This window comes from Amphiura filiformis, chromosome 8 (assembly GCF_039555335.1).
Source record: "Amphiura filiformis chromosome 8, Afil_fr2py, whole genome shotgun sequence".
Taxonomy (NCBI): Eukaryota; Metazoa; Echinodermata; class Ophiuroidea; order Amphilepidida; family Amphiuridae; genus Amphiura; species Amphiura filiformis.
In genome coordinates, this window is record NC_092635.1 from 42,347,432 (window position 1) to 42,370,619 (window position 23,188).

Sequence of the window (23,188 nt, forward strand, 5' to 3'; positions counted from 1 at the left end):
TGGTTGGTGTTAACAAATATCATTATTAATATTATTATGGTAAGCTCTTGGATTCATCATGTACCAAGGGGATTAACCGACCAGGGTTTGGGTGAGCGCTTATATCTTATATTGTTTACATAATTGCACTTGTAAAAAAATGACCAAAAATTTTAGTTTTGAGTTAAATTGCACCAGCATGCGCAGATTTGATGTTAGAAGTAAATGGTGACCACCGAGATCACATAGGCTATTCCATTTAAAATCCACACTACCCTTGTGGAAGATTTAGCTTAAGTCTGTCACAGAGGGAGTATCAATGTTGAATAGAATAGACAGTTGGGTAACTTCCATTTGTAATACTCACTCCAGTTGTGGAAGATATAGGTAAAGCCATAATACAGGGGGAGTATGGGTTTCAAAATGATTAACTCTGACCAATTACATTTGAAAAACATACTCCCCCTGTGGAAGATATTTCCTAAATCTTCCACAGGGGTAGTGTGGATTTCAACTGGAATAGCCCATTTCTTTTTAACATCTAAATGGAAAGTTACACATTACACAAGCTAAATGGTTCTGATGTCGATAAGAATCAAAATTAGAATTTCAATTTCATTACCTGTGCCATTCTCAGAGCTTTATTTTGTTGAAAACCCCATAAATATTAGACTTACAGTTCCAGAGATATGGTCATTTTGGTGCTGCTCAGAACAAATAGGATAAAGAGTAGGGGAGGATGAGGCTGTTGATCTGATCACACACCTTTTCACACACCTTTAAGGCCATCTTAATTTAATTGTTTTTCTCAAAGCCCTCCTGCATTAGTAAAATCTCCTGCTTTTTCCATGTTATTCCTTCTGAATTGAGTAAATTGTATTTTTTCCACAACACAAAAATCTCACATTTGACATTGTGAGATGTGAAACTAGAATGGATAAAATCTTCAGCTTGACCACAGTGAAACCTTCTTGAGAAATGAAAGGTGGTCTGGCAAAAAGCTTGTCCAACAGTTTGATCAAAAAATTAAAAGTACTTAAAAAAAAACCTAAAAAAACCTACATTTCTGCATTTGGTTTTCAACTTGGGAAGGGCTTTTGGACAAACTATTGAATTAAGATGGCCTAATGATAAATGATAGTTTTTATGTGCAGATAATAATAATAATAATAAACCCGCTTATATAGCGATTTCAGTCCGAAGACCTCAAAGCGCTTTACAAAACAACAAAATATTAAAAACATCTACAGATCTCCAAACAACAGCAGAAAAGTACAGAACGAAGCAATCAGATACTGAGATAGTGGTGATATTTTAAGCCAAGAGAGGATTTTGCTTCTAGACAATTTGTGAGGACTGGTAGAAGAGCAGACACACCCTGCTTCAAGAACTGTGATGCACAAAAATTGGACATAGGGACATATGATTTGCAAAAAATGTATATATATATAATATGTAAATTAATTTTAAGGTGTCTGATATTTTGATGGCATTTATGGTTGATCATAACATTTGTCTTGGATGAGACCTGTTCTCACAAAATAAACAGAAAATTGCCAGGGAAAAAAAGGATATACCAGAAAAGTTGAGATACCAATGGAAAACAAAAAAATTCTTTGAAATATTGACTTGTGAATGCCAAGTGAGTGAACAATCGTAACAAGTTTTATATACCTCATATATAGATTCCTGTCATCTGATTGGTTAAAAGTGGGGGCATTGTTTTAACTATTCCCTGTATTGAGAGAATTTCATCAAAATGAACTATTGACTGGTCATGGAAATGAACTATTGACCGGTCATGTGCATCCTTTTCAAAGTGCGCACTCATAACCATGTACATCCATTCAGTATATAAAACAAATATTGAATGCTTTATATTTTGGACATGGTTAAATTTATAGGCCTGCGGTGATCAAAAAAAACCTGGCTGCACCTCAGGTCATAACATGGTTTTGAGATCACCTTAATTGGGCATATAATTTTAACCATGCCCCTTATAGCAGTCAATATTTGTTTATTATATCATTTGAATGCTTATGATCCAGAGAAAATGAATCTAACCATAACTCAGAAATAAAGATTTGAAACTTTCCTCTCGTTTTGTACAAACAAAGGACTCTCATATGTTATTATCTTGTGGATGAAAATTATATTGATATCACAAAACCTGTTGTACATGGTTTTATCATGTATTCTTATTGATTGGGTGTGGTTTGTAAAGAATTTATGTAATTTGATTGGTTTTCAGGTGTATGATATCACACAATATTGGATAGTGATATAAGACAGGGCGCACACAACTGCGGCACACTTGTTGATCCTCAATGATCATGCAATAATGCGCTTGCATAATACACAGGCGCAAATTAAGAACGTGATTCAGCAGTTTAGATGTCCGTGACGGTTTTGTTCATTTAAAACAATGGGGGTGTCCTCAACCTGTGACTGAGTCACAAAAGTAACTTTCTTTTCAGTTTTACTTATAAAAATTATACTTCAACTGAATAAGAATGAGGAGATAAATGACAAGATTTTGTCTTTGCCTATCCAATATCGTGTCATAATGGATGAGCTGGCCAATATTTTTATCATAGTTGCGCCGGCATCCACTACTCAAAATATTGGCTAGCCCATTCATTATGACATGATATTGGATTGGCGAAAGACAAAATCCTATCTTTTATTCTCTAATTATTAATCTAAAGCAATCAGTTGCATTGATTAATACATAATTGACCTCAAAACAAGGTCGATTGTAACTTGTTACACGCTGAATTTCATATCTTTGTATACTGATTGTCATGCGCATATCATGATAAAACTCATGATTTTCAAATAAAGATCCAAGGTTAGTGACTTTTTATCAACAAATGCATACTTGCCTACATAATTGCATTGGCGGCACCAGATTGCTTTTTTTGAGGGGTGAGCATTGGGGAAAAGAGTATTGATTTGGGGGATAATATGGGAATTTTCATAAATTGTGGATTTGTCAACTCAAAAGTGGAAATATCTTTTGTGGATTTGGATTAATTTGACCTTTGACCTTAATGCCCTCTATCTGCTCAAGCATAAAATATGTTACTGTGTAATTTGAGATACTTCTCAATGAAATTAGCCCATTGAAAATTTGACCCCATTTAACTAATCCCATGACCCCTACCAGCAGTGGGTCTGTTGCCCGAGGTCTGTTGGTCAATTTTGTGCTAAAAATGCTAAGCCTAAAAAATATTAGCCATTTCAGTGATCCCAACAAAGGTGTAAAAAAAATAAAATTATATATAAGTTGCCTAAGAGTGAAGAATAAGTCATTAAAATTATCAGTAGGTATTTTTGCTATGAAAAATTTGCACAAAAAAAAATGAAGAAAATAGCAGTATTGACAAAGTTGAAGCCCTTTCAAATGCATGTAGTTAATTTCTCAAGTATAGACATCACAGATTCAACTAAAATGTCATTAACCCCAACACCCAAAAATACCACAAAAAACCACGATGAAAAATTAAGCGCATGTGTGAATCCCAGGGTCTGCGATGACGCAATCACCCGTAGTGTTATATGCTCATGGAATTGCTGCCCGGGCAGCGATAACCTGTGTAGCTACCGGTCCGTGATCGTGTGGTTGGCATGCAGGGGATCAAAGGTTCGAATGCTGTGGGTGCCAAGTGACTTTTTTCTTCATCTTCTCTCCTTTTTCGTATCTTCTGTAATATCCGATATCAAAAAGCAGGGTTAAGTGTTAGGGTTAATTCAGCTTAACCACTAGCAGGCTATGTTAGCACATCTATGACACTAACAAAAGTGCCAAGATCTGAATTGATGATCCTCCGGATGAGCAAATCACTGAATGGGCCTTTAAAGCTCCAAAGTCAGAGACTGGTTCCATCTGTGGTTCAATTTTAAGTTCAGTCAGTTATCTTGCTGGACAATCAGATAAGAGTATGCTATGTCCTATTTGACCATTGTCCAGCCAATGTATAAGAGAAGGTGAATGTGATTTGCATGCAATAGATGGCATGACTGTTCAAAGTTCATACATTCTCATGTGCTACGCTTGGGAAGTGATGGTGTGCAGCATGTTATAGGGAGTATACATGTTTAGTAGCCAGCATCGAGGTAGATAAGGACAGAGCGCCCTGCTCCCTGAACCGATGATTCATCTGCTCAAGATTGCTTGTTGCCAGTTCGTTATAAATCAACCCCTGAATTACCCGCTATGAAATAACACACGGTTCCAAAACCATGCATTAAATCTACTCTTTTGTGTAAAGATAGACGAAGTTGGAACAAATTATGTATTTAAACGCATTATATTTCCTTGTGCATTCTCATTTTATGTAATTATTGCTAGGAATGCACGAATATCCTCTAAATCTAGTACAATGTAGGTTTCGTCAGTGTTGCCCGATCATCCAGACCACTTTGCCACATTTTCGGCTTCATTCGCAAAAGTAGTCTAGATGATCGTGAAACTGGACAAATGAACTAGATTTAGGAGTGTATATTCTATTTTTTAGCCAAAAATAGTAAATGTCATATTTTTGGCATTATTTGGTCAATAATTCAACAAATTCACTCAGGATCCAAAAAATGAAAGAAAAATAAAACATTCCTGAAATGGAGGGTCTAGATTACAAAAACCACACAAAAGCCTCATTTTGGTCTATTTTTCTATTTACAATCATTTATGTCTTCAGTTGATAAGTCCATCTTAAATAGTTTGTCTCAACACCCCCGCGGATATTAGTAAAATCACCCACTTTTTGCGTGTTATTCCAGCCGAATTGAGGAAATTTCATTTTTTCCACTTTTTTTCTCCAAAATCCACCACAAAAATCTCACTTCTGACATCGTCAGACGTATAAAGTCATAAACCTCAATAAAATCCTTTATCTTGAACATGGTGAAACTATACGTGCATATTCTCCAGCAAATTCTTGTCAAAAATCTTGTCCCACATTTTGATAAAAAAATATTTAAGTGAAAAAAAATTGCATTCCGCATTAGGGCTTCAAATTTGCTACAAACTATTAAGATACCCTATTAGATATCAAGGGGGGGGGCTAGGTAGTTGAGTCGGACAAATTTTTTTAGCACCTTGGTGAAGCAAATTTTTTTTAGCACCCCAAATTTTTGGGGCCCTGTTGTTGTGGATTTTGGTGAAAATTTGTGAAGTAGATTGAATCAATTAAGTGTTTTGACACAAAAGCTAAAATAATAAATATGACGAAAAAAAAGGGAACAAATCTGCATGAAGTGGGAGAAAATTTACAGTTTGAAAGCTAAAATAGTCAAATATAATAAGGTTAATTTTTCTTCACTAACTGTGACAATTTTGTTTTTCATCCTTGACACCAATTTTTTTTTCTGGCCTGAGGTGGAACAATTTTTTTTTTTTTGGTCTGAGGTGGAGCAAATTTTTTTACTCAGATGACGAGGCAATTTTTCTTTGCAAAAAACTACCAAGCCCCCCTGAGGGGTTCTTCTTGCTTAAATGTTGCCAAGGTTAAAGATTCTGTTTATTTAAAGCATTGCTTTGCAAACAAATGACCAATTACCGAGTGGACTACAATATGTGTGTTGTCTCTGATATGTACCTCATCAACAAACAACCAGAAGGTTAATAAACTTTGTGAGGGTAAAGTTCGCTAAACTTACTTTGCGCATATTAACCTGACTCGGAAACAAACAGGGGCAAAGTGCAAGAAACTTTTTGTACGTAATATGTGTCGTGTTAAAAAGTTTATCGGGAACTTTTGAAATTGTTTACAGTCGCTAAATAGTTCATTAACCCTAGACATGTATGCAGGGTAGGGCTGTATAAAAACTTTCCGAGACGTGATATTAGACTAATAAACTGAATGTAGCCAAGAGGTGTGCTGTGATTTGATAGCTGTACGCAGAGAGGTTTACAGTCACTATATAGTTCATTAACCCTAGACATGTATGCAGGGTAGGGCTGTATAAAAACTTTCCGAGACGTGATATTAGACTAATAAACTGAATGTGGCCAAGAGGTGTGCTGTGATTTGATAGCTGTACGCAGAGAGGTTTACAGTCACTATATAGTTCATTAACCCTAGACATGTATGTAGGGTAGGGCTGTATAAAAACTTTCCGAGACGTGAGATTAGACCAATAAACTGAATGTGGCCGAGCGGTGTGCTGTGATTTGATGGTTTTATGCAGAGGTTAATATACGTGTTGATACACTGTACACTGTAAGTATGATTGTTACACTTAATTAAAAGTTTTAGTATACAATGTTTTTAAATAATTATTTCTGATAATTTAAACATATAGGAAAACTGAGTAATTGTGTATTATTATTGCGATTGGAGTAATAAGAGTTTCAAAGTTAAATGGTCAAGATAGCAATTAAAAAAAAAATTTACCACATTCTGCTTGAATAGAAAGAAAATTGACCATTATTGCTGATATTATATCACGTATGACATGTGATTATGTGAAGAAGATCATGTATAATTATGTTTGTAAATTAGTGTGAATTTCATAAGTCAAGAGTGCTTTGGATCAGTATTTTGGTCTAAGGGGAAAGGAAGTCACTCACTAAAGAGTCAAATATCTAACTCGTCATTTTTAATTCTTGCCTTTTGCTGTGAAAATGACAAGATCTTTTTAAATCAGTATCAAAACCAACTATATTAAAGCCTGTCTACGTTTATAATACTTTTTGTATATTTGTGAATATTCTTAATCATCCTGGTAGATAAAGAAAGTAAAGCAAACTATTAAGCGATGATTAACCATGATATAAAAGTAAGTCCACATGAATTGAATATTATACTTTACTTTACAATGCTTTGTTTGACAGGCAAACATCTTTCTGACAAACTTGATTGTAGTGTGCCTCATGCCTGGTGTGGCTGTACCAATTAAATTGTAGTGAATGTTAGCTGCAGGAGCAGGGTTGATTTGAATTCTAGCTATCTATTCGTTTCATTCATCGTTTGAGGCAGGGTTTGAGGCCAGGTTTGAGGTAAGTGTACTATTATTCATGTAGCTAGAGTTGTGAAAGAGATACAAGACAAGTAATGTGTGGATCCTGGGCTTGTCTTTTGGAAGAGTTTGTACAGAAATTATTTCCCACAATAAAATATGTGTATTGCATAACAAAGATATGTGCTATTATGTTAATGTGAAAGACATGATTCTGTTTTGGAAAATGCACTGAAAAAATGCAGTATTGGTTTATAATAAAATGATTTGTTTCAAGTACTCCCTGTATGGATCTCATAGACAAATAGGACTTTGCAAATTTGTGGTTTATCATTTGTTTCATTCATCTATTGTCTTCACAACCCTTAATATGCCTTTCTCATTAAATTTTGTCATTTAGAATCTGTGAACAAGATGTTTATGACCAATGGTCATAAATCTATTGATGACCAATGGTCATAGATAACTTGTTTAAAATATATAGGTCTAGCGAAAATCATTATTTTAAGAACTGCCAAATCTTATAACATAGATCTAGACCCCATTTACACAGAAAATAATCTAATTACATCATTTGAAGTTGACTTATGTCAAGTTCAAATGACGACAACCCTGTTTACACACAAATGAAGTCGACTTCAGGCTCTGTGTAAACAGGGCCCGGTCCAAGATTCATCCCCTGAATGAATTCATTATTTGCCCCCGCTATTTGCCTTGAAGAATTTGCAGTAAATTCCATTTGTATCATTACTTTCAGATTGCAATCTCAAGAATTGATAAAGAAAAAGAAAACTTGGCGGATTGATGATGGGAGATAAATCCGAAGAGGTGAGTATAATATATGACTCCAACATATCAAAGGAATCTATAATACAGCAACAGGGAGCATGTGCCTCCCAATCAACTGCAAAATTTAGAAAATCCCAAAGGAAACTTGCTGAAAAACGGCTTCCCCCCCAATCAGACCTGGTGCCCCCAATCATGGTCGGTGCCCCCAATATGGAGACTCATGCTACGCCACTGTGCTGCAATATGTGATCTATAGAAAATGTTATTATTTTTCCAGGGATCCGTATATACAGCACCTATATAGATGTGATCAAACAATAATTTGCATACTAAAGCTTGATCGTTACAAGAGTTACACATATTTGGCACATTATGTTTCATGCAAAATGCAACTTGAGCAACGACCCACTTAGTAAATCAGTTTCCCGGGTGCATACCCAGGGTGCATAGTGAAATAATCCGTAGGTACACTATTTGCCCTTCATTAGCCACACACAAAAATGGTAGATCTGGTGACTCTTTGGTTCTACCTCATTGGGACATATAGGTATATTTGTTACAGAAATGCCCAACTACATTTTGATGATTTACATACTGTTCTGGTTGGCAGTCACTTTAGCTGTAAATACGCATAATCCCAGATCGTTAGTCCTGATGTAGGTGATTAACAACCTCAGGTGTTGCTGTTGGTGGCTACTAGATGATGAACTTCAGATATATCTATTGTGCCTAAAACTTTTTAATCCTAACATTTTACATTATATTTAGGTATCCATTAAATATTGGACCATACTTTGCATACTTGTAAATGTTAAATTGGTAGATATTCTAAAGATAGCTCAAATGGTAATAGTAAGATTTTTGGTGCATTTTGAAAATATGCAACTTGCCTATTTTTGGCGCTAAAATGATGTCACAGACAATTGTTGACACAGTAAAAAATGGTATACGTCATATATATTGTAGTGCAAAGTGATGTAATACCCGAGTTCAAGGGCTAATGTGTACAAAGTGAACTTTTTATCGAATTGATAATCAACAATAATGATATCATTATAATGACAGTGCTAGGTATTGTATAGTCAAGATCAATAAGCTAACAAAATATTTATTTTGTAACTGGGCAGTAAGTGATTGACCTTTTTGGTAAACCCCATAAGCCGTTGCGAGTACACCTGAGATATCGTCATTTGACGTCACTTTGACTTGTGACATCAAGTGATGACATCACAGGTGTACTCGCAAAGGCTTATGGGATTTACTGAAAAGGTCAATTGGCTAATTTCTGTATTAGTGGTCATTTGGGGGTTTTATTTTTGCAGATTTCGTGAATGGAGTTCCATCCGTGAAATAAACACCTCGCAGAGTGCCCCTCTGACAAAAAAATAAAAGAGGAAATTAGGAGGGCAAAGGAAAAGAAAAGGGCAAATTCAACCCGATCATGGGCCAAAATAGTGTAAAATACAAAAATGTGCGCGCATTGTAGACATGAAGTCATTTGCATGATTATGGCAAATATAGTGTAAAATGCTCAATTTTTGCATGCTACATGCGCAGATCATCCCAATAAAGCCTTCTTTGAAGCTCGAAAATCTATGTATTGTATGATGCAACTGTAATATTTTTTGTCTATGCCCCCAAAATTTTATTTTGCCCCCTGACCCAAAAAGCTGGTTATGCCCCTGGCTATAACACCTTGCCTCATTACAAGAAATAATCTTCTGATATTCATTTTTTTTTCTGGTTGTAGACCAAACTGTTGCTTTCCGACAGCAACCATCATTCAGGCAGCCACCATTACAACAGCATTTCTGACTATTCCGTTGATAAGAATCACAGCCCCAATGATGCTTCAAACAAGTATACAGGGACATTGTCTTTCCATGACATCCAGTATACAGTACAAGTCAGTGCAGGAATGTGTAAACAAAATGAGAAAGTCATCTTGGATGGTATCAGGTAAGTTCAACCATGTTTCATAAAATGCTCAATTTGAGGATACTAATTGGAGGTATTGACACAACAAAGTAGTTAATGGTGTCTCCAACAGACGAGGTGCTATAGTTTATTCCACAATGTGTCGATTAGCCTAACACACAAACCATTGAAATTCTGTCATAGCCAGAGTTTCAAACAATATCCACAAAGCATGCAATGTGTAACACCATAGCTATATAGTGAAAGAATGATGGTATATTATATTCTTACACAAAATTTAATGTAAAAGTGCAAGACATGGACTCTTTCCCCAGATGCCCTTGTGCACCCTACTGCATCAAATGCTCATTTGTTAAAAGCTACCGGTTTATTACCATTTCAAATAAATAATATACCTTGTCACCAGGTTGAGTTTTACTACTGATGTAATTATGATAATTTATAATAATTTTGAACTAAATTTTTGTTCTAGTGGTGTTTTCAAGCCTGGAATGAATGCAATCATGGGACCAACTGGAGGAGGAAAAACAAGGTAAGTTACTGCTGCAAAATTTCTTCACATCCATTCCTGTGTAAGAGAATACACATTTACTGGCTAAGTATAGACCACTTGACATGTGACATCATTGCCCGACAATATGCGTGCAACTTGTGGCACTTTCCATTGTTCTTTGCCCTGCAGTGTGGGTATGCATCGTAGTTTGCTCAGGGCACTTGCATTTTAAATCGCCCACGCCATTTCATATAGTACAAGAAAGCCATTGAACAGTGTAGCAGTTCGTTCAAGCATATCGATAGACCAGTCCCTCGCCTTTGTTGATAACCAATGATGTCAAGTCATAGATTCTAAATCGATAGTCAAGTGGTCTATAGTTTATATCCCAAATTTCATCTGAGACCCTGTTGATGCCATGAATAAGTTGCAGTTTAATTTCAACCTTATATTCAATTTAAAAGTGGATTAATTTAGTGTGTCTTGTCTCAAGTTGAGAGTAACACCATGTTGAATTCCGCAGTGGCAGATTTGATTCGGTGCATTCATGCTGTTGCATCACCAGTGTATGGACAAATCGCCCTTCTATGCGTATGTATATGCCCCGCAGGATTAGGTTATGGCATGAGCCAAATCTGCAATGGCAAAATCAGACATGGTGCTACTCTCAACTCGAGATGAGACACACTATATGCATCAAATCGAGTGAGTGTTGTTTATACTCTCAGTAAGTCAACATCCACAACTCAAAATAGAGACCTGCCTTTCCTCTATCACACGATAGAGAAAAGTAAAAGTAAAATTCTTATTGTTTATTCTCTAATTGAATTGCATTTTTATCCCATATGAAAACCATATTTTTTATATAAGATTAGAGATTGATAAGCAAATGCTCTGGTACAAGCATGTAACCTGTTCACATGATGTAAGACTACTAAAACTGACTTATCATCATGTTGATTTTACTGTAGCCTCTTAGATATTTTAGCTGGAAGAAAATCTAAGCAAGGCATATCAGGCACAGTACTTATTAATGGTGGACCACAACCAGAAGACTTCAGACTTCTATCAGGGTATGTTGTACAGGTAGGTACCAGAACTTTACCCAACAAGGAAAATAGCTTCAAATAGGTTTTAATATTTAAAAATAGGAAAAGCGATCCTGCCTGGGAATCGTACCCAGGACATCAGGCATGGACCTCAACCTGAAGACTTCAGACTGTTATCAGGATATGTTGTACAGGTAGGTATCAGAACTTACCGAACAAAAAAACAACAACTTTGAATAGCTTTGAATATTTAAAAATAGGAAAAGTGATCCTGCCTGGGAATTGAACCCAGGACCTCAGGTTAATGAGGCTTATGTCTTAACCACTCGGCCGTGTTTATTATTTGTGACTGCGAACCTGATGAAAAAATTACGTTTGTTATTTCATACTCTCACTTGTAACTCCGATGGGGGGGGGAGGAGTACTTAAGTTTGATTTTGGTTGGGTGTGCCACTGAGAATTTGAAAGTGGACCCATAAATATACCAAATTTTCAAGAAATTTGGACCCATTGATATACCAAAATTCAAATTTAACCATATTGTCTTAGTTTTTACAAATTTTGTTGGACAATTTCAAAATTTTGGCTAGATTGAGGCAAAATTGGGCTATTTTTTGAGAAAAATGAAAAAAATTTGAATAAAGGACCCATTCATATACCAAAATTTGCTTAGAAAAAGGGGTCCATTGATATACTAAAAGGCCGAAAATGCTACCCATATTTGCGGCACGTCCCCGTATGGTCATTTGTACTAAGTACCCCCCTGGGTTGTAACTCCATCTACAAAATATGAAAGAAGGTGTCGACACATATCTTCACAGTGTAATTTGTTTTCATTAAATGAAATATGTGCACTATTTCAGGATGATGTGGTTATGGGAACACTCAGTGTTCGTGAGAATCTTGCCTTTTCTGCAGCATTGCGTCTCCCTCCCAGTGTTACTGAAAAGGAGAGAGAGCAGAGGGTTGAAGATGTGATTCAGGAATTAGGACTGCAGGACTGTGCAGACTCTAAGGTAGGTTCAGTAGTCCGTAGAACCTTGACTGACCCCTCGGTCCTGATTCCAGGAATTAGGACTGCAGGACTGGAGTACCTGATATATAATAAATTGAGAAAGTGAAGAAAGGACTTGACCCTGGACTCTGGATTACAAGTCAAGTGATTTCCTCCTGCGCTCCCCAAGTTCAAAATTGGTATGCGAGGACTTGTTTAAATCTTGGTAAACTTTTTCCCAAGTTGCTCTATCTGAACACTTAAAATTGATCTTTTGGATAATTATTTTAATTTAATTTCGTTACTTTCTATCACGCATCTAGGTTGGATGTGAATTTATACGTGGTATCTCAGGAGGAGAGAGAAAGAGAACCAATGTTGGGATGGAGTTGATTATTAAACCAATATTCCTCTTTATGGATGAGCCTACAACAGGATTAGATGCAAGCACTGCTGGGTCCATCATGTCAACAATGGCACAGTAAGTTTCCTAACACTATCGTGTGTGATATGCAATATTTGAATACAGGACTTTTACCTTGACCACCTTGTGACACTAAACCTACATGCAAACTACAGTGGCATAGTATGGGTCGTCATATTGGGGTGCACCGCCATGATGGGGGGCACGGGTCTGATTGGGGGGGCACAAGCCATTTTGGCTATTGTTCTATTGGATTTTCTAAATTTTGCAATTGATTGGGGGGCATGACTGCAAAGCTACTGAAATCAAAAGTTACAAGCCTTGGACTGCTTACACTGATCCAACTTTGTAATCCACTAGGGTCTGATTTCTCGAAGCTTGGCTAGTGGTCAGGCTTTCTATGTGAAAGTAGCTGAAATTTACCGTAGAAACAGTCAGGGTGATATCGGCCGGGTAGTAATTATAAAATTCAAGTTTGCTGTTATATTAGTTACGTTAATACATTACCCACATTGTTATTTATCTCCATAATAATTTCAGATTATCACATCGAGGGCACACCATCATATTCTCTATTCATCAGCCTCGTTTTGCAATCTTCAATCTCTTTGACACACTCTATGTTTTAACTAAAGGACTAACTGCATACCATGGGCCTGCTACAGGGGCTGTAAAATACCTTTCATCACTTGGTAAGTTGGGCCTAAATTACACAGCTGATGTCCAAAAAAACTCACTTAGGCTAATCTCTTAGATTTTGTCAAAATCAGACATTTTGTCAAAATCAGACATCATTTAAATATCAAATGTGTGACCTGTTTTGTCAACATCAGAAATTTGTAGGAATGTCTGATTTTGACAGATCACACATTTGATATTTAAATGCAACCATGTAATGAGTGATTTCATGAATTATGCTAAAAGTTGTATAATTTTGCTAAGAGCTGTATTGGACTATAAATTATTACAGTTGAAATCCATACACCCTCTATGGAAGACATGACCTTAATCTTCCACACAGGGAGTGTGAATTTCAAATGGGGTTACCTGAATTGGCGACTCCATTTGAAAGCAACACCCTCTGTATGGGAGATTAAGACATGTCTTCCATAGGTGGTGTAGTGATTTCATTTGGAATAGCCCATTTTGTCATTTTGGTCCAGTTTAAGTGACACTTTATCATGACCAAACATTAATTCATATTCAAGTCCATTGAGATAGAATGTTGTCTCGCAAGGAATTCCATGTTTTACAAATTTACGTAAGCGTGCACGAGTCACGTATTATGCAACGCACACACAACTGGCATAAGAGCTGCACCCAACTGTGTGCACGCCATTCTATAGCAATACATGATGTTACGTACGAGTCTTTATTATTTCGCCTATTATAAGCCCAACAAACTTTAATTATGTCATAATCTAGTTTAGGTTTAAATAAAGCATATTTTCTTATTCTGTTTACCAGGCTATGTGTGTCAAGAGCATAATAACTTCGCTGATTTCTTGCTGGATGTTGTTATTGAAAACCAAGCATCCACATCATCTGACCGCTCAGCATCTTCTGCTGATGAAGGTAAGTGTACTGATGCTAAGTTTGATATATTCAACCTGTCCCCACAAAACACTGAACATTTTGTTATGTGGGAACAGGTCACATATTCACCATTGATAGATAGATTTTGAAAAAAATTTTGAAATGTTTTGCTGTTTTCTTAAAACTTCTAAGGATTTTGATATTTTAACAGATCAAGGAATATTCAAGGTGGGTCAGTCAGGTGGCATATTTAAAAACATTAATTTTGTCCATTTATACCTTCTTATAAAGCACCTCAAACTTTTCTATCTATTGAACAACTCAATTCAGAAAATTGTTTGTACTTTCCTAACATTCTTGTAATGTTAGGCAAGAGTTAGTAAACACCCCTCTGCTGCTAGGAAAATCAAAAAGTTTGTTGATGCTCCAGTAGAACATGATTGTAAGGTAACATGAGAACTAACATAATATTTCCATATTTTGACCTGTATCTTAAGAATTACTGTAAAGTATTTGTTGCTCATTTGAAATAATTAATATGAAAATGGTTATCACTTATTATACAATCCACTTCAAGTGTGTTAGTGAAGGAAGTGCATATTTCTCTGGTCGCAGTATTGAATCGTGCGCATAAAGTGAATCGCGCAGAGCGTATACACATGTGTACAAGGGCAGCTTGTCAGCACGCATGTGTCGCAACAGTGATAAAGCATTGACATCACTACTGATCTTGAAGCAAACTGATGTTTAAATCATCAAGCAGATCAGGACTACTTGAATTGCAAGCCTTATTGGGCTATTGATAATTTCCACAGGGGGTATGAATTTCAAATGGAATGAAAACACTGATTAGCTCCATTTAAATTCCATACACACTCAACCTGAATCTTCCACAGAAGGAGGGTGAGTTTCAAATGGAACTGCCTAATATGTTCATTCCATTTGAAATTGCTACTCCCTCTGTGGAAGATATTTCCAAAATCTTCCACATGGAGAGTGTGGATTGTAAGTGAAATAGCCAATTTTTTTTGTTCTCTTTCCATGAACAGCATCAGAAGATGTAGAACGAGGTGACCTCCGAAACACTGATACTCGACGGGATCAAATCTCATTAGCACATCATTTCCGCAAGACTAAATATTTTGAAGACTTACAAAATGAGACAAAAAGATCTACGAGACCTCTCAAGAGGACGATACTGGTGTAATCAATGTGGGATATCCTACTTCATTCTTTACACAGGTTAGTGAGTTCTATATCATTCTTAACACAGGTTAATGAGTTCTATGTCATTCTTAATTCTGTGTTTACGAATCTATAGTAGCAACGTTGGGTCATCGCAAAATATACTTTCCAAAGGTATATTTGGAAGCACGGTGGCCTAATGGTTGGAGCGCGAGCTTCATAATCGAAAGGTTGTGGGTTCGAGCCCCACTACGGCCAGTGTGTTGCGTCCTTAAGCAAGACGGCTTAATTCCTAATTGCTTCACTCCACCCAGGTGTAAATTGGGGAGCTGCTGGGGGTAATCACAATCTAAGTCGCTGAGAGTACCTGCGCATCAGTTGCGGACTTGTGGAAGCGGAAATGATTCTGATATACCCTAATGGCAGCGGAATAATTGTTGAAGTGTGCTGGTACTTAGGTGTAGCGCATGTTAAATCACGGACATTTTTAAGATACTCTTAACCCTGGTTAGTGAATCTTAAATTAAATATAATATATCAATGCCTTTATTTCAGTTATATTACTGTAGCAAGAGAGCATTTCTGAACATGAAACGGAATCCTAAGTCATCTTACGGACAGGTAAGTCAATGGGTTAGGACATTGTTTCGATAAGATGAGGGCAGTGTAGCAAAATGGATCTATGTTACTTTCACAAGCTGAATCCTCAGGTGCGCTTATGTTTGTGGAGTATTATCCAGAGTAGTAAAGAGAGAGGTTGAAATCAACATAGTAACTATTGTAGCTTATACATCTCAGTCATGAGGAGTATTTGATCTTTACTCTAGTTCTAACGGAGTGTGGACATTTTAAGCTTTAAACTACTTTAATCCATTTTCCCATAGATAAGTGGACCATAGATAGGGTTCGTAATCATAGGCTACTGCTTGAGATCGCGGTTCCTACCTGTTATTCGAAGCGGCATTATTTCGAAGGTGCATTATTATGAAGGTGCATTATTCCAAATTGAGCAAGAGGGTTGTTATTTCAAATTTTTGCATAACCCTAAGCATAACTTTGACCCTAACACTAACCCTAACCTGTATACTTACTCTAACCTTAACCTGCACCATAACCCAAATTTTCAGATTAACCCCCCTTTGAAATAATGCCTTTCTCAATTCAGAATACCATCCTTTCAGAATAAAGCTCCTTCAGAATAAATGGGCAACCCAAGAAAACAGTATATGTCCATAAAACTGCTCCACAGCCTTGTTGCCCATTAGATTTGGCATGCGTTTTAACAGCACAAGTCCCAAGGTTGGTTTTTACATCGTCTTTACATCATATATCATGTCATCTACTGAAACAGTGCACTAAAAACACATGGTGATTGGTGAAGTTTCTCTATGTTGAAGACAATGGCTCTTAAACCCCCTGTCACTGACCTTATGCGCTTGTTAAAAACTCATGCCCTTACCTTATGATACAATTCATTCTACTTTCAGATTTTGGTGACTTGTTTTTTTGCCTTTATTGTTGGTGGAATATTCTTCCAATTGGAGGAGAGTGCTACTTCTGGAATACAGGATAGGTGAGTTTGTAGTAAACCTGGCAGTCTTTTGTTTGAATGCCAATGATTGCATATTAGTTGCACTGAGAATTTTGTAATTAATGATTCTTACTGACAACAGGCCATGTAGGCCTAAATGTCTGATATTATGTCATCAACAACCTAACAGCAGGATGGCGTGGCTTCGCTAAATTTGTAAGAGATTGGTGAAATACCCTTTTTGGATGTCTGGGGGGAAAGTGGCTAGTGATTTATTCTAGTGAACAACCTGATGAGATGACTTCACATTTGATGACATCATTAAAGTTAATCTAGAGGTCATTTCTTATCCGACCAATAGAGACACAAGATTTAGATCAAGATAGATCATGTGGGACAAACTTCCAAAGCCTAACAAGACCACAGGCATGAAGTTATGAAGTCAATCAACTTTGACGATGTTACTTGATGCGATGTCATCACAGATTGTTGCTTAGCTACCCAATATAATAGAAAATCATCTACATACATCTGATAAAAGACATGGAAGCAGCACTCTTGGTAAATGTAAGATTTATTGTAGTGGACAAAAGCAATAATAGCTTAATAATATCCATTATTTTCTTTACAGAATGGGTGCATTTTTCTTTATTCTTATGCTGACTCAAGTCATGAATGGCGGTGCAGTGGAACTTTTGATGGATGAGCGAGTTGTGTTCATGTGAGTCTATTTTAGTTTTCATGTGGCATTACAACATGCACAAAATAATGAAAGCCAGAAAATAAAAGCGTAGTGATTTATAGAGTGCTACGCAGAGGCACAATTCCATAATGTATGATTTCGGTCAAACTTTTAATTTTGTTATTATTTGTCAAAAATTATTGCATAATATTAGTAAATTACTATGATTTCGGTCAAACTTTAATTTTGTTATTCTTTGCTAAAAATTATTGCATAATATTAGTAACAACTGTCAAGAAGATGTTCATTTAATGAAAACGCCCAAGGTCTCGCATACTTGGTTCTAAAGTTCTGAAGTTTTGGGATGTCTATTTTTGTATATATTTGCTTGTTTGTTACTCCATATTTTTGGGTTTATCTCAGTTTCAAATTTGCTGTGTTTGGCCTCCTTGGACCATGTTAGATGTTGTACTGTCTATCATTTATTTATTTTTCTCTTGTTAGAAAATTGTCCTTATTATTTACAGCTGCACCTGTCTTTGCTTTATTCCAGACATGAAGCTAGAAGTGGTTTCTATCGTGTTTCCTCTTATTTTCTCTCCAAGTTATTGGCAGATTTGTTGCCGCAACGAACCATTCCGACTATTCTATTTGCATGTATCAGTTATTACATGATGGGTAAGTTATTTGTTTGAAAGTGAGATTCCCACCCACATACACCCAACATACCCACACCATCCCCCCCCCCGTGAATTACAAATACTTCCGAGGACCTGAAATAAAATGACAAAATTTTTACAAGTCCAAATCCAAATGTGTGTGTGTCCTCGGTGTGTCGGTGGGTTGTTATGTCAAGTGCTCAAGAGGTCGGTAATACCGAATAAATTCGATTCCGGTTAACACTACGAGGACATTAATCTATAGAGGGAGTAGTAGAGTATAATACCTCATTTGTCACCGTTTAACAAGGTTTGCGTAGCGAGGACGCGTGTTTAGGTCCTCGGTAAAAAAAATGTCCTCAGTGTGTTGGTGTGTTGTTATGTCAGAGTCCTCGGAAGTATTTGTAATGCAAACACACACACACACACACACCCCCACACACGCCCCATGATGTAGCATAGGTTAGGACAGGGTCAATTTTAATGCATGATACCAAAGTGTCCCAAGATTTTGTTCCCAAATTGTAACTCCTATTGGCAAAAATAATAATAATAAGTTTATGAATATAAATTGCTTTTCCGTAGACTCATACAAATATGTATTCTTTTGAAATATCACAGGTTTAAAACCAGGCGTGGAGAATTTCTTCATCTATATGTTAGATTTACTAGTCTGCGTATATTCGTCCATTGGCTTCAATTTCATCATTGGAGCCAGTTGTAGGAAACTTGCCAATGCAGAAATGTTCATAGCAATCTCATTGATTTTACAAATGGTAAGACAAATTTATTTAAAGCCTCAATTTGACATAAAAACATCTTCTTAATATTAGTTGATGATTTTGATTTTGATGTTGACTTTGATGATTTTTTAAAGCCAAAAATTTGCATTCATGTAAAGCTCGCAATTGACAGGCGCTACGATTTGTTGTACTTAATTTCAGATCTGCGAACGTAAAATACAATTGTAATGAAATGGAAGTATGTTTATTTGTTTTAAGAAAATGATAAGGAACACGTTGGATTCATTATTTTACAATTTATGTTGAATTTCTTGCCAATTTTCGTTTCAGAGGGCAATTTTTGACCACTCAGTCTAAATATAAGTCTAGCATCATTTGTTTATCAGATATTTCCCCAAAGCAGCTACTTACTTCATTTGCACAAATGAGTGGCTTAGGCAATGAAAATAAAAAAATCCTGTTTTACAGGTGGACAAGTAGGGTCATTTTTCAAATAGGGTCGGTCGGTCGGTCTGGCAGAATTTTTATTTTTTAAGAAGAGTTTGGTACATCTGCAGGCATATGGCAGATGCTTCTTTGAATGCAATCTTTAAACAATTTGATTTTTCAAAGGCAAATAATGAGACATTTGAAGAAATTTTTGTTTCTAAAATTGTTGAATTATTGGGCGGTATTCATTTGTGCATGAAAAATTAGTTTTGCCATTTTGTACAAGTGTGTGTTGTTTGGGCCTGTAAAACAAGGTTTTCTCTTTTCGTCACCTTATCCAAGGTGCTTTATCTCACTTGCATTGCTCTACCCAGAGGTGTAATAGGGAGCTGTTAGGAATATTGTCCATTGAAAGCCTACCAAAGGTAATGAGCATGCCTTTGTGATTGTATGGCAGCTGACATATTCTAACGATAGCAGAATAAATGTAAAGCGCTTTGATACACGTGAAAGGTGGCGGTGCTGTATAAATGCCAACATTTATTGATTTTTTTTTAGTATAAAGTGCTCCAGAATCATTGGTGGTGGATATATGACTTGCATATTTTCTTTCTTTTCCTAGTTATTTTCTGGATTTCTGATTAACATTCAATCCCTGCCACCGTGGTTGGCCTGGTTGGAATACTGCAGTTTAGCACGGTATAGCTACAAGGTGAGATCTTGGTCTTCCTTTATTTTTAAGTGAGTGGCATAGCCAGCACTTTTTCAGAGGGTGGGCAAACGGGGGCAATTAATCCAACTTTTAAGGGGGGCAAATTTTGATGCAAATGGGCTAAAAAGCACTAAAAGGGCTTAAAATCTTACATACCGGGCTGTTAGCACCTGGGGGGACTTCTCACAGGGGCTACCCCTGGCTACGCCACTGGTCAAAAGGAGGCACTCTGGATATGACCAAAATGAAAAAACAGCCAAAAAACAGGGGTGATTTTTTTTTTTATGGAAATTGAGTTTTATGCAAATTTGTGATGCTAATAATGATAAAAATGTTGCCTGAAAGTTTCGGATTGAAATGCCATCTGCAATTTTTTTACACTTTTAGATTTTTAAACTTTGATCACTTTCCTACAAAGAAATTGAACATTAAAGGACGATATCTGATTTTTTACTTTTAAGACAGTCCGACTTAGGAATTCCATAACTGAGCTTAGGGATATCCGATTTAAACAAAAGAAAAGCAAACGGACAGGGCAATCATTCTAAAATTTAAAAATTATCGGCTATTTAGCATATAGATTATATAAAGTGTGATACATTACCTTTTTCTTTTAAATAGTTTTAGTGAAAATTTGATGTGTGAAATCTATAATCCTGACACTTACTATATCTCCTACAGGTTTTGAGTATCAATGAACTAAAAGATATGGTCTTCTGCTACCCACCACCAAGTAATTTCACATGGTAAGTTTTAAATAACATGATTTGGAATGGGAAACCTTAAAATCCATTTTGGAAAGTTGTTCAGTTATGAATTTGGTTATGAATTCTTGAAGATGAGGGCTTAAGGAGCTAAAGTATCATATAAAGCAAAACAAAATGCTACAGTACATGTATTGAATAACAAAACAGGCTGTGCAGAGAAAATGAGGGAGTGGAAGAAGAAATGATAGAGAATGAGAGTGTATAAGAGGGAATGAGAGAGAGAGGGAAAGAGAGAGTTGAGTGCTCCTATCTTTATGTAAAATTAAGTAAAAACATAGTAAGGAGATGAAAAAAGCCCTGTCTTATGGGCCCAACCAAATTTTGCATTTTGGGGAATTTTTGTGCTGTATCCATGTAAAATCAGCATTTTTTTGTGTTAAAATACATCAATGAAAAAGATGTGCAATTTTCTTTACAGATTTAGGTTATTTTTAGGGTCATTTGCAAAGAAAAAGAAGAAAAAAGTGCCCGAGGCTAACTGTAATCCTACTTGAAAGGCTCGTTCAGGCTTCAGCCATAGAGTAGAGTTTTTCCCGTTGCAGAAAGGCCGTAATGTAGAGTAGAAAAACGCTGCTGTAAAATGCACGTAAAACATTGAAATATAATACACTACAAGATTCTTATTGGGGCTGTCTGCACAGGTACATCATTGCCAAGGTACCTGACTGGTACACACAGAGTACCTACACAGTACTAATGCTGCTTCTGCACAGGACCCACCAGCAGAGGTACTACACTGGTACTGCCCTGGGACTGCACAGTACTAATCAAGAACCTTGTGGTGTATATTCTGGCATTACAGACTGATATAATCTGATATTAAACATCGCATGTTTTATTATTTCAGTATACCTGGCAATTACTACCTTGAGATCCAGGGTATTGACTACTCAACATGGGGACTATGGCAGAATTTTATGGCTATGGGTATCATTGGCTTAGGCCTCTATATCATCACTTATATCAAACTGAGGACTGTACCAAAGATACCAGATTGAATACAGACCACAGCAGCTGAAGGGAGTATCCCATCATGCATCTGCTTGCTCCATAACAAATACATACAAAACATAAGTACGAGCGGCTTAGATATTGAGAGCTATGAATAGTTTCACAATACTTTGGAGATCATATTTTTTCAAACAAAAGTCTTAACTCCCCTGGTATAAGCGAGTAATTGAAAGTTGAAGTGAGGGATTTTGTGTACACTTTCTATGGCATGTGCAGTTCTACTGTGGTACTGCAGAGCATGATGGGATACACCTATCTGCTGCTGTGAATACAGACATAGATATTGCTGCAAAGTTGTGGTGTATGCTGGGATATAAGGCGATACACAGTAGTCAAAAGCTGACGTCTATTTTCCCTAACCCTCCCCTGATCCAACTAAATCCAACAGCTTGAAGCCACTGTGCATGCATGCATCCCATGCAAGCGATGATGCAATCACCCGAAGTCATATATATGCATGTTTTGTTGGCTGGGCCAGTGAGACACCTGTGGCTACCAGTCACCGATAGCGTGCTGGGTGTGTGAGGGGTCTGGGGTTCAAATCATGAGGGAAACAAAAACCTGCTCTCTTTATATCCTCCTTCCTTTCCCATAGCCAAAAAGCATGGGGATCTTAAGGTTAATAAAAATTACCAATTTCAAAATTCTACAATTGATTTGTTTGGAGTGGCTTATCTTTAAAGTGTAATATGTGACTCCTCGCCACAACTGAGCCCGGATGTCGCCAGTGCCACTATTGAGATATGCTCCATCGAACTTAACAATAAACAATAGGAAAGAAAGGATTTATTGACTGTTTTATTGATTTTCACTACTTAAATGTCAAGTACTATAGACATGATATACATCATTTTAAAGCTAATTTCAAGCAGAATATTTTGGTTGAATATCTCAAAATGATGATTGGCGACATCCGGGCTCAGTTGTGGCGAGGAGTCACATATAGTATCAATGGGCAAGAGCCACTGATCTTAGAATACATTTATAAATATTTGGTCAGTGCGGAGAAGAAGTCACCAGTGACTGATGATAGTAACAGGGCATTAGCGGAAATATTCATAAGATAAATGAATATTTTACTTTGTTAAAAATATTTTCCTTTGTTAGTTTCCAGTGAATTATGTGATAAGTTGGGATATTGAACTCAATACAAAGATCGCCCACTGCAATGAGGGAAGAAATTTAGGTACAACACAATTTCCCATTACAGGAATAATATACACAACAGGGCTAAATATTTTTGATGTTCACAAATGTATGTAAGCTGTGACCTTTACAACTGAAAAATCATGGCATAACAAAAA

At 36.5% G+C, this 23,188-nt stretch overlaps 1 protein-coding gene across 1 annotated transcript; it reads left to right on the forward strand.

Annotated features, from left to right (window-relative positions):
- Window positions 1-7,749: 7,749 nt before the first annotated feature.
- On the forward strand, window positions 7,750-22,425 carry LOC140159552 (broad substrate specificity ATP-binding cassette transporter ABCG2-like). Its single transcript, XM_072183044.1, has 17 exons — window positions 7,750-7,770; window positions 9,482-9,690; window positions 10,142-10,201; window positions 11,134-11,248; window positions 12,075-12,227; window positions 12,529-12,686; window positions 13,170-13,321; window positions 14,097-14,204; window positions 15,328-15,407; window positions 15,906-15,971; window positions 16,838-16,923; window positions 17,513-17,602; window positions 18,117-18,241; window positions 18,844-18,998; window positions 20,017-20,106; window positions 20,788-20,852; window positions 21,721-22,425. Exons 1-17 carry the CDS (start codon window positions 7,750-7,752, stop codon window positions 21,869-21,871), a joined length of 1,884 nt encoding a protein of 627 aa, XP_072039145.1. The 3' UTR covers window positions 21,872-22,425.
- Window positions 22,426-23,188: the final 763 nt, after the last annotated feature.